This window comes from Quercus suber, unplaced genomic scaffold (assembly GCF_002906115.3).
Source record: "Quercus suber isolate HL8 unplaced genomic scaffold, Cork oak 2.0 scaffold_3B, whole genome shotgun sequence".
In the NCBI taxonomy this organism is placed as follows: domain Eukaryota; kingdom Viridiplantae; phylum Streptophyta; class Magnoliopsida; order Fagales; family Fagaceae; genus Quercus; species Quercus suber.
In genome coordinates, this window is record NW_027071805.1 from 877643 (window position 1) to 889340 (window position 11698).

The window sequence follows — 11698 nt, forward strand, 5'->3', positions numbered from 1 at the left end:
AGCTCAGAATCCCGAAGAGATGATTCTTCGAGACCTCCCTTGGGAACGATAAACGTCATCTTTGCTGCTCTAGGGAGGAATGACTTCTGCCCTTCACGAGTGATGTCTATGGCTCGGTTACTTATCGAGGACGCTAATCAAGAGCCAAAGAGGGCAAGACTGGAAATCCAACCGGTCCTGGGCTTCTCAGACAAGGATAAATCGAAACTATCCAACCCCACGATGATGCCTTGGTGGTTACCCTTAGGATTGGGGGATATGACGTAAAGAGGGTGATGGTGGACCAAGGCAACAGTGCCGAGATAATGCATCTAGACTTGTATAAAGGGCTGAACTTGAGACCCGAGGACTTACAGCTCACCTTTGGTGAGTTTTGATGGGAAAGTCATCATCCCGAAGGGCCAAATTTAACTACCCATGTAAACCGGCTCAGAAATAGTAGAGGTAGACTTCATCGTGATGGACGCTTATTCACCCTACACAGCCATTGTGGCCAGACCTTGGCTCCATACCCTAGAAGCCGTCTCCTCTACTCTACACCAAAAGGTGAAATACCCATCCAGGGGCCAGGTTAAGGAGATCCTGGGAAATCAATCTGTGGCTAGGTAATGCCTAATGGCTGCCATCAGGCACCAGCCCGAAACTGAGTCCTCGGCCTATGCCGAAGTGGGTTTATAGTAATTAAAGGCTCTAGTGATACCTGTCGGTGGGTCAACCGAAGAGGCTAAATGTGAGGATTTGGTAAAATTTACTATCGGTGACGATCCAAAGTAATTCTTTCAGATTGGGGCTCAGCTACCTCCTTCAGAGAAGGAAGAGCTAGTAGAGTTTCTTAGAAAAAGCGTGGACGTCTTCGCATGGAATGCTTACGAAGCCCTCGGGGTGGATCTGAACTTCATCTGCCATCATCTAAATATTAGTCCATCGGCAATTCCCAAGAGGCAACCTCCTCAGCGCTCATCTAGGGACCACTCTGATGCTGTTAAGGATGAGGTGGAGAAACTAAAGCAAGCGGGGGCTATCAAGGAGGTATTCTACCTTGAATGTATTAGGTTCTAAGGAATTGGGAACTAATGTATTAGAACTTTATTTTGTGATGTTGGTAAACCATGATCAAAACATTTTAGTATTGTTTATACTTGCTCAAAGTGTATTTATATGTAAAGTTGGAATCGAGTGTTTTGCAGGATTTACTGTGTAAATCTGTCTGGCTTGATCAATTGAAAATTAGGCTCGATCGATTGAAAGTCGTGCAGATTTTTTTTCTGCAGAATTTTCCAACTCAGCCCAAGCTCATTTGACATATAGGGTTTTATGTTTTGCCCTAGGTATAAAATGGTAAACCCTAACCACGTTTTGAGGTTGCTTTATATGCTCTGTGTGTGAATCTTTTGTGAGATCTAAAGGTGTTTGCCTTCACACATACTTTGGGTTATCAAGTATCAAGACTATGTCAAAAACTTAGTGATCAATTCAGTTGTAGATTCAAGAGTTTAAAGATATACAAGCAGGAGTGCTTATGCTTACTGGGAATCCAAGAAAAAAGTAGTCTGTGGACTCAGAGCTGTCACGTAGTCGTGGTAGTAAATTTCCTACTCGAGGTAGCAATAGGATGTTAGTAGTCTAAGTCGCTATTGTGTAAACTTCAATTCTTTCATAGTGGATTCGGTTTACCTTGAAAATAGTTAGGTTAAATCCTCTCCAGGTTTTTTACCAGTTTGGTTTTCCTGAGTCATCATATCTTTGTATTCTTTATTTTCTGCACTTTACATTGATATGATATATTTGTGTTAACCTAGATCTGATAATTTAACTAAGTAATCACTTGGCTAATTAACTAGGTTAATCTAGTTGTGTTTTAAGGGGTTTAAAAAGGGGACATTATTTGTACTCAAAGTGAAGGGAATAAAAGTCAAAAAGTTGTATTCATAAATATCAGTCGAAAAACATTAACTTTGGCTTGAGAGATTAGTTTAATACATGAATTCTTTGTAGGTAAAATGAGAGCAGTTGTGTTACAACCAAGGAATTATAACAAAGAAGACTTTGCAAATTTTGCAAACTAAGAAGAGTTGAGATTGAAAAGAAAGTAATTCAGAATTCAAGATGCTTTGCAAAAAAGTGAAAGGGATGAAGTAGATACAGTAGGTTTCAATGAAATAATACCCGAAATATGTAGACAGTCTTTGTACAAAATAAAGCTAGCTACCACTCTAACAATACTGTGAAGAAGAAACCTCAATGAGTGACAGATTTCGATTGTGAATGGCTTATTTGAAATTTTGTTGAAAGTGGATTGAAGTATATTTGTAATTTTTTAAAAAAAAGTTATAAAAAAAAAAAGTTGTCATACTAATAATGTATAAAAATATTGGTAAGTAAAAAAGTAACACAAGTTTAGTTAGGTTTAACACCATAAACATGTGGAGGAAGATCTTCTATCCACATCATTAAATAATTAATATGTCTCGCATGTTTAGTTAGATTATAAGTTACAAAATTTTCCAAAATCTATAAAGGACTTTGCAAAAGTGAGCAAATGTTTAGAAGGCTAAAGATTCATCCTCACTTCTCAAGGCTTTGATGAATTCGATAGATTTGTTGAGGCAATTTCCATCAATGTTTAAACGAAAATGCTAGAGTCACAAATATATATATATATATATATATTACAAATAGTTGATATTGTCTGTTACAAGTGTCAAGAGGGAGAGGAAACTCGAACCACAACATAAAGCAACGGGAACAGAGAAATATCAAGAAGGGGCAACTTCAACCACCACATTTAATGCCCGCACCTACCTTCCTGGCCGCATTTATGTGGATAGGACCCCTGAACACTGCTTTCTCAGCTACCGCCACTCACATAAGGCTAAAAGTGGGGTGATGGACATGCACTCAAATGGGTGCTGGATGATGAACAAGTGGACGGAGGAGATGTAAGAAGGCAGTGCTATATAAGGAGGGTGCCTCTGATAAAAGAAAAAAAAAAAAAAGGGAAGATATTTGATGGCTGTAGCTCCAGGAATTGTAATCCTAGATTATCAATGAAAAGCACCTCTTCGGACAGAGCACTCATATTAGTCCGAGAATACATTAATTCAAATCCTCCCATTGGTGTCGCCGTTTAATACTGTTATTTTCATTATTAGCCTAGCCCTTTCACCCACTCTCTACAAAATTTATTGTTTTGGGCTCGGTGGGCTCCGAATCCATACTTCCTTGGGCATGGGCCGCAAAAACTGACCCTACAACCTTAAATATTTATAATCCACTTAATAATATAAAATTTACAACAACACAAAAAAGTTTTACCCAATAAAGTACCATGCACAAAAAAAAAAAAAAAAGATAAATCATTCCACAGTCCACACTCTAAATACTAGTAAAAACTATGAATAAAGAAAAATCACTATACAGTCCACACTCTAAATACTAATTGCTATCTTAAATATTTGTAATCCACTTTATAATATAAAATTTACAAAAGAAAAAAATTGTGGAAAAAAGAAATTTACCCAGTACTTGATTTCTTAAAAGTAAAATACCATATAAAAAAATAAAGAAAAAAAGATAAAGAAAAGTCACTCCACAGTCAACATTCTAAATATTAATTACTATCTTAAATATTTATAATCCAGTTAATAATATAAAATTTACAAAAGAAAAAAAAAAGTGGAAAAAAATATTTTATCCAGTACTTGATTTCTTGAAAATAAAGTACCATACATAAAAAATTAAAAAAAGAAGAAGAAGATAAAGATAAATCACTCTACGGTCCTCTCTCTAAAAACTAATAACTATCTTAAATATTTATCATCCACTTAATAAAATAAAATTTACAAAAGAAAAAAAATTTACCCAGTACTTGATTTTTCAATGTAAATTACCATACAAAAGAAAAAAAATAAATCACTCCATGGTCCATACTCTAAAAATGTACTATCTTAAATATTTATGATCCACTTAATAAAATAAAATTTACAAAAGAAAAATAAAAGAAAAAAAAAATACCAAATACTTGATTTCTTGAAAGTAAAGTATCAGATAAAAGATAAAGATAAATCACTCCACAGTCCACACTCTAAAAACTAATAACTATCTTAAATATTTATAATCCACTTAATAAAATAAAATTTACAAAAAAAAATGAAAAGAAAAAATTTACCCAGTACTTTATTTCTTCAAAGTAAAGTACCATATAAAAAGAAAATGATAAAAGAAATTTAAAAAAAAAAAGATAAATCACTTCACGGTTCACAATCTAAAAAATAATTACTATCTTAAATACTTGTAATCCACTTAATATATAAAATTTACAAAGAAAAAAATAGTGAAAAAAAAAATTTGTCTAGTACTTGATTTCTGAAAAGTAAAGTACCATATAAAAAGAAAGAGAAAAAAAAGATAAAGATAAATCACTCCACAGTCCACATTCTTAATATTAATTACTATCTTAAATATTTATAATTCGGTTAATAATATAAAATTTACAAAAGAAAAAAAAGTGAAAAAAGTTTACCCAATATTTGATTTCTTAAAAGTAAAGTACTATACAAAAAGAAAAAAAAAAAGATAAAAATAAATCACTTCACGGTTCACACTCTAAATATTAATTATAATCTTAAATATTTGTAATCCACTTAATAAATAAAAATTACAAAGGAAAAAATAGTGGAAAAAAGAAATTTATCCAGTACTTGATTTCCTAAAAGTAAAGTATCATATAAAAGAAAAGTACCATATAAAAAGAAAAAGAAAAAAAAAGATAAATATAAATCACTCCACAGCCCACATTCTAAATATTAATTACTATCTTAAATATTTATAATCTAGTTAATAATATAAAATTTATAAAAGAAAAAAAAGTGAAAAAAATTTACCCGGTACTTGATTTCTTGAAAGTAAGTATCATACAAAAAATAAATAAATAAAATAAAGATAAATCACTCCACAATCCACACTATAAAAACTAATAACTATCTTAAATATTTATAATCCACTTAATAAAAAAAATTACAAAAAAAATGTTAAAAAATAAAATTACCCAGTACTTGATTTCTTCAAAGTAAAGATTTCTTCAAAGTAAAGTACTATACAAAAAAGAAAAGATAAAAAAGGAAAATGATAAATCACTCCACGGTCCATACTCTAAAAACTAATTACTATCTTAAATATTTATAATCCACATAATAAAATAAAATTTTCAAAAGAAAAATAAAAGTAAAAAAAAAAAATTACCCAATACTTGATCTCTTCAAAGTAAATTACCATACAAAAAGGAAAAAAAACAAAAAAAAAAAAGATAAATTACTCTACAGTTCACACTTTAAATACTAATTACTATTTTAAATATTTATAATCCACTTAATAATACAAAATTTACATATGCAAAAAAAAAATGAAAAAACAAATTTACCTAGTACTTGATTTCTTAAAAGTAAAGTACTATATAAAAAGAAAAAGAAAAAAAAGATAAAGATAAAGATAAATCATTCCACAGTTCGCACTTTAAATAGTAATAACTATTTTAAATATTTATAATCCACTTAATAATATAAAATTTACAAAAATAAAAAAAGTGATTTTTTTTTTTAACTAAGTAAAGTACCATACAAAAAGATAAAGATAAAAATAAACCATTCTACAGTCCACACTTTAAATACTAGTAATAACTATCTTAAATATTTATAATACACTTAATAATATAAAATTTACAAAAGAAAAAAAAATGCCTAGTACTTCATTTCTTGAAAGTAAAATACCATACAAAAAGAATAAAGAAAAATCACTCCACAGTCCACACTCTAAATGCTAATTATTATTTTAGATATTTATAATCAACTTAATAATATAAAATTTACAAAAGAAAAAATAGTGGAAAAAAGAAATTTACCCAGTACTTGATTTCTTAAAAGTAAAGTACCATATAAAAGAGAAAAAAAAATGAAGATAAATCACTCCACAGTCCACATTTTAAATACTAATTACTATCTTAAATATTCATAATCCAGTTAATAATATAAAATTTACAAAAGAAAAAAAGTGAAAAAAAAATTTACCTAGTACTTGATTTCTTCAAAGTAAAGTACCATGCAAAAGGAAAAAAGAAAGAAAAAAAAAAGATAAAGATAAATTACTTCATAGTCTTGAAAGTAAAGTACTATACAAAAAAAAAAAAATTAAAAATAAATCACTCCACATTCCACAGTCCATACTCTAAATATTAATTATTATCTTAAAATATTTAGAATCTACTTAATAATATAAAATTTACAAAAGAAAAAAAAATTACTTAATACTTGATTTCTTGAAATTAAAGTACCATACAAAAAGGAAAAAAATAAAGATAAAGATAAAGATAAATCATTCCATGTCCACATTCTAAATACTAATTATTATCTTAAATATTTATAATCTATTTAATAATATCAAATTTACAAAAGAAAAAAAATGTGAAAAAAAAAATCACCCAGTACTTTATTTCTTGAAAGTAATGTACCATACAAAAAGAAAAAAGATAAAAATAAATCACTCTACAGTTTACCTTCTAAATATTAATTACTATCTTAAATATTTATATTCCATTTAAGAATACAAAATTTAGCTGCACAAAACTTTAACATTTTTGAGGATAAACGACAGACACAGAAGTTTAACATTTGATGGATACAACTATGGGAGTGGCTTAGACCTTGTAGGTTTTGAACTACACGCGAGTGGAGAGTTCAAACTTGGGTCATAAATCATAATAGATGGGCTTGGCTTTTTTTCAATTTTGAAAAGGTAGTTATTTGTTTTTAGAGAATTAATTACATTTATTTAGTCTAATTGTCAACATCAACTCATATCAATAACTAATAATAAAAATAATTTACTACAAGTTATTAGGTAATAGTTTAAAAACTTAATAAAAAATGTTTAAAAAACTAAATCGAATTCGAAGTTTAGAGCACCTCATAGCAAGACATCATGCATTCCAACGTAAGGTTTCTACTTATATATATATATATATATATATATATATATATATATATATATATATATTTATTGATTATTCCAAATTATGCTGCTACTAAGAACTTTGTGGCTTAACTAATTGGTATTTTTTTGTGTTTTTAAGACATCCTAAATTCAAATCTCCTCTCTTCCTGTTGTAACTATCAAATTATAAAAAGAATTAAATAAATAAATAAAAGAGAGATAATCAAAGATTGGTCTGGTTGTGTCATATTTGTGTTCTAATTTTCTTCAAAGTATTTGACCTTTGTGTATTTCATCCCTTACCGTATCACACCGTCTTGGTGGTTCTAAAAATGACACTTGTCTTATAGCTGTGGATCCACTTGCCTTTTTAATTGCCCTTCAAAGTAGTTGTCTCCCTTTATCCCTCTATTGACTGGTTGTTCTTTTTTTTTTTGTATCCCATTATTTAATACCTTGTTTAGATGATGTGTTATCTATTTTCTACACTGTGTTTCAACTATCAATGGGACACCTATCATTCTCTGTTCAAGTAAATTCATATTTATATAGTAAATATATACAAAAATCCTATCAAGATCCTATTTTTTTAATAGGTTAATCCATTTTTTTAGTTCTAAATACACAACAGAATTTAACAATATTTTTATTGATTGTGTTACTAAACTCTCTTTAACTTTTTTTTCTTTTTTAATCAGTGATTCAAATTAATTACATACCCCTTTCAAATATATAACAAAGAAAATAGGAAATCTTTGTCGGACAAGAAAACCAATACTGGTAAATAAGAAACATTATTCCCACGTAAAGTAAGTTACGTAACACTTGCAATTTGTAAGGTTTTTCCTCTAACTCTAAAAAACCTTTCTTGCTTTCTTAAACTTCAACCTACCTTTCTCTGCTTCTTAACACCAAATGAAATTTTGGAGTAGAAAAAGAGAAAAGATAAAAGAAAAAAAAAAAGTCAAACACGGAAAGATAATTAAGACACAGGAATAATTCTAGGAATCTAGAATAGCATATGATCATCTAGATTATATGTCCAAGCTATATATATTAAGGTCCTGTGGTCTGCATAATATTTTTAGACTCTAATTACAGACATGGAAGAGAGGTCTAGTTACCTAAATTTCTTCAGGGTTGTGGTTCTTCTTCTTCTGGGGTTGAGAACTAGCTCAGCATTTTGCGATGTTGGGTCGACTGACGAGCAGCCACTGTCCAAGATAGCAATGCACAAGGTCACTCTTGGTCTCCGTGAGTCTGTGACCATTAGAGCTAGCCCAGTTGTTCTTGGGTTACAGGTACTTACAAATTTCATTTCATTGTCCTACAGCAAATTAAAGATTATAGAAGATAATCATATGATATATGTTACTCACGTGCATTTGTATTCGCTTGACTGATTGCTTGTACTGTATAAAAAGATGGGAAACTGTGTTTTTTTTTTTTTTTTTTTTTTAGTGTGGGTCGTTAAAATAAAACTCCAGAAGACCAAAAAAACTAGCTCTTCTTGCACTTGCCAAATCATTTTGTAGCAAAGAGTCAGACCAAATGTTATCATGATTTGCTTGATATAAGAACGAGATGAGCTTAAGCTTATTAGATTGAAAGTGATGTGGGGGTTGGATTTTAAGTAATTTGCTTTAGCTCATTACTAGGCATAAATGTTGTACTTAAGCACAAAACTCTCATGTTTGCTCGGTTTAGGAGAGGTGATTGGTAGATAACATTACCCCTAATTTTTCAATTGAAGATGTTGACTTCCATAGTTCATTAATAGGCATAATGAATCTTAATCACAGTGTGTCCAATTTAAGTGGCAACATGATTATACCAATCATATGTAAAAGTGATTTCTAGTTTCCCTGTTATATGGTTTATATATATTGATGGTCCATAGATTTAATTTGATAGGGTATAAATTTTTTGACTAAATTAGAAATTGCACCCTTAGACTTTTGGGTCATTTTGTTTTGCTCCCTAACATTAAAAATTTTGAATTTGGAACCTTAACATTATTTAGTGTTTTGAAACAAGACAATTCATCCATAACCATTGATGAGGTAGCCATATAATTTTGGATTTAAATTGTTAACATTATGTAGCATTCATCATGTGAATCTCATAGAACTTAGATTGGTCATGTTCAAGCTTTTATTTCAATGTTCAAATAGAGGTATGATGTGTGTTTTTCTATGAATGATTACAGGGTGAGGATACTGAATGGGTGACTGTGAATATTGTAAACCCAGATCCATCTGAGGATGATTGGGTTGCAGTTTTTTCTCCAGCAAACTTTAAGTAATGTGCATCTCTCTATATATAAGTATGAACAGTCTAGCACTCTAGTTAGTTCTTTTCTGTACTCAAGATTGAATAGAATAGAACTTATTAACTGGGCTTTTCAAGAAGTGAATTTTTTTTAAGATTTTCACCAAGATGCAGATTATGGTAGTAGGACCGTAGTTGTGTCCAAAGGAATAATGCCAAAAACTGTGTTTTTTTTTTTTTTTTGGTTTGTTAATGCATAATTGAAAGTATGACTTTGGATAGAATTAAATAGCAGAAAAAGAATACTTGTGATCACTAGTCTGTTGAGAAGCCATAGCCAAACCCAAATGTTGGAACTAAGACTTGGTTGTTATTGTTGTAATGCATAAATTAAAGGAGTTTTGTTTTGGAATGGCAGCGCATCAACCTGTTCACCAGTGAATGATGAAGACCAGACACCATATTTATGTTCAAGCCCAATAAAGGTGTGTACCATGGGGATAGTAGAATTGGGATTGATGTAGAATGTTAAAAAGTTTGATTTTTGCTTATCTAACCTATGTGATATTTGGTATCTTTGTTACAGTACAAGTATGCAAATTCCTCCAGAACATACACAAAAACTGGCAAAGCTTCTTTGAAGTTCCAGTTGATCAATCAGCGAGCTGATTTCTCATTTGCATTGTTTTCAGGCGGTTTGTCAAATGTGTGTAACAATTTTGATGTTCTTGTGCTTCATAAATTTGTTTGTCTTATCTTCAGAATGTTATTGTTTGTCTTATATCTTTCTCAACTTAAATCTTTGTGAAGGTGCATACTTTTTCAATGTTACTTATAGCTCTTACTTTCCAGATTAACGAATTTTCATTCATGTGGACTAATAAGTAATTATGTTATTGAAATTACAGCCTAAACTGGTGGCAGAATCAAATTTCATATCATTTGCCAATCCTAAAGCACCTTTATATCCACGTCTTGCTCAAGGGAAGTCTTGGAATGAAGTAAGTTTATTCAAATTAAAGGATCCTGTAAATTCTCTGTTGAATGTTGAATACTGGGTCCCAACTCATGCAAAATATGTTTGCCAAAAACAAAATTGTTATTTTTTGTTCCTTTATGTTTTTTGGTATTCTCTATTTTGTATAGTTTTTAGGCTTGTTGGGACATGTACTAGCAGAAATTTGTACTAATTTTTTTATGATATGCAGATGACAGTAACCTGGACAAGTGGCTATAGCATTGATGAAGCTGTTCCATTTGTTGAATGGGGCAAGGGAGAAACTCAAACTCAATCCCCAGCTGGAACATTGACAATTGATCAGAACAGCATGTGTGGTATGACTCATTTCATCTATGCATGATTGCACAACACTGCATAGTTTTACTACAAATTGCATTTTGATCATACAGTGCTTTATCCTTTAGTTTATTATTTTCAGAGAAAGCTTCTATTTATGACAAAATTCCTTGATTAATTACTTAACATTTAAATTATTGAACTATTGCAACTCAATCATCAGTTTTTAGTGGCAATTGAGAATGAAATTCGGTGAAGGATTTGACAGATTCTGAAAAATTATACTCTTAGTCCTTAATATTTCAAGATTCTTCCATATTTAAAGTATACTTCCTTGTTCCTGGATTGCTAACGAACCATGTTTCTTGAAGAACTTATAATATTTCAGGTCAAACCAAGTCCTCTTATTTCTTCTTTTGCCTTCAAAGAAAAGCCAATAGAGTCTTCTCAATAAATATTACTTCATTGCACCCATTTCTATTCCTTATTAGAATATAACAGAGTGTTTATGCTTCAAAATCCTGCCAATTCATGAAAATATATATTGTCAGAATTGCTTATTTCTTCTTCCCAACTGAATTTGTTTTTATTTTCAATCACTTGAAATATAGGTTGTGCATGAGTTCTTATCACTCTTAAGGACAAACTGTTGAAACATATACTTCATTGCACTATGATAGTTCAATTAAGGGGGTATGCCGTGTTGCATAACCAAAATTCCATGTTATTCTGTAGGTTCACCTGCACGGACAGTAGGCTGGCGTGATCCTGGTTTCATACACACAAGTTTCTTAATAAATTTGTGGCCTAACTCGGTGTATGTATATTTTCATTTCCCTGAAATTGAAGTATCCTTAGGTGATGATAGTATCTGCTAATGATTGTTATGATGGTATTTCAGGTACACTTACAGGATGGGCCATGTCTTATCTAATGGTTCATATATCTGGAGCAAATCCTATTCTTTCAAATCATCCCCATATCCTGGACAGGACTCCCTACAACGTGTAATAGTATTTGGAGACATGGGGAAGGTAGCATTGAGTATTGATGGAATGAAGTTTTAAATTTTAACCAAGGAAAAATACATTGATCAAAATAGTCACCTTTTGTAAGGAGAAATCCATTGCATCAAAAAATTACAAC

At 30.5% G+C, this 11698-nt stretch overlaps 1 protein-coding gene across 1 annotated transcript in view; it reads left to right on the forward strand.

The window, feature by feature from the left end:
- The first annotated feature begins 7873 nt into the window (after positions 1-7873).
- LOC111992680 (probable inactive purple acid phosphatase 27) overlaps positions 7874-11698 on the forward strand; it is a 13104-nt gene continuing 9279 nt past the window's right edge. Inside the window, exons 1-8 of the mRNA XM_065770180.1 lie at positions 7874-8285; positions 9194-9285; positions 9674-9740; positions 9842-9961; positions 10164-10256; positions 10464-10590; positions 11288-11369; positions 11454-11586. Of these exons, the coding sequence (XP_065626252.1) occupies positions 8088-8285; positions 9194-9285; positions 9674-9740; positions 9842-9961; positions 10164-10256; positions 10464-10590; positions 11288-11369; positions 11454-11586 (912 nt within the window). The 5' untranslated portion in view covers positions 7874-8087. The remainder of the gene's footprint in view (positions 8286-9193; positions 9286-9673; positions 9741-9841; positions 9962-10163; positions 10257-10463; positions 10591-11287; positions 11370-11453; positions 11587-11698) is intronic.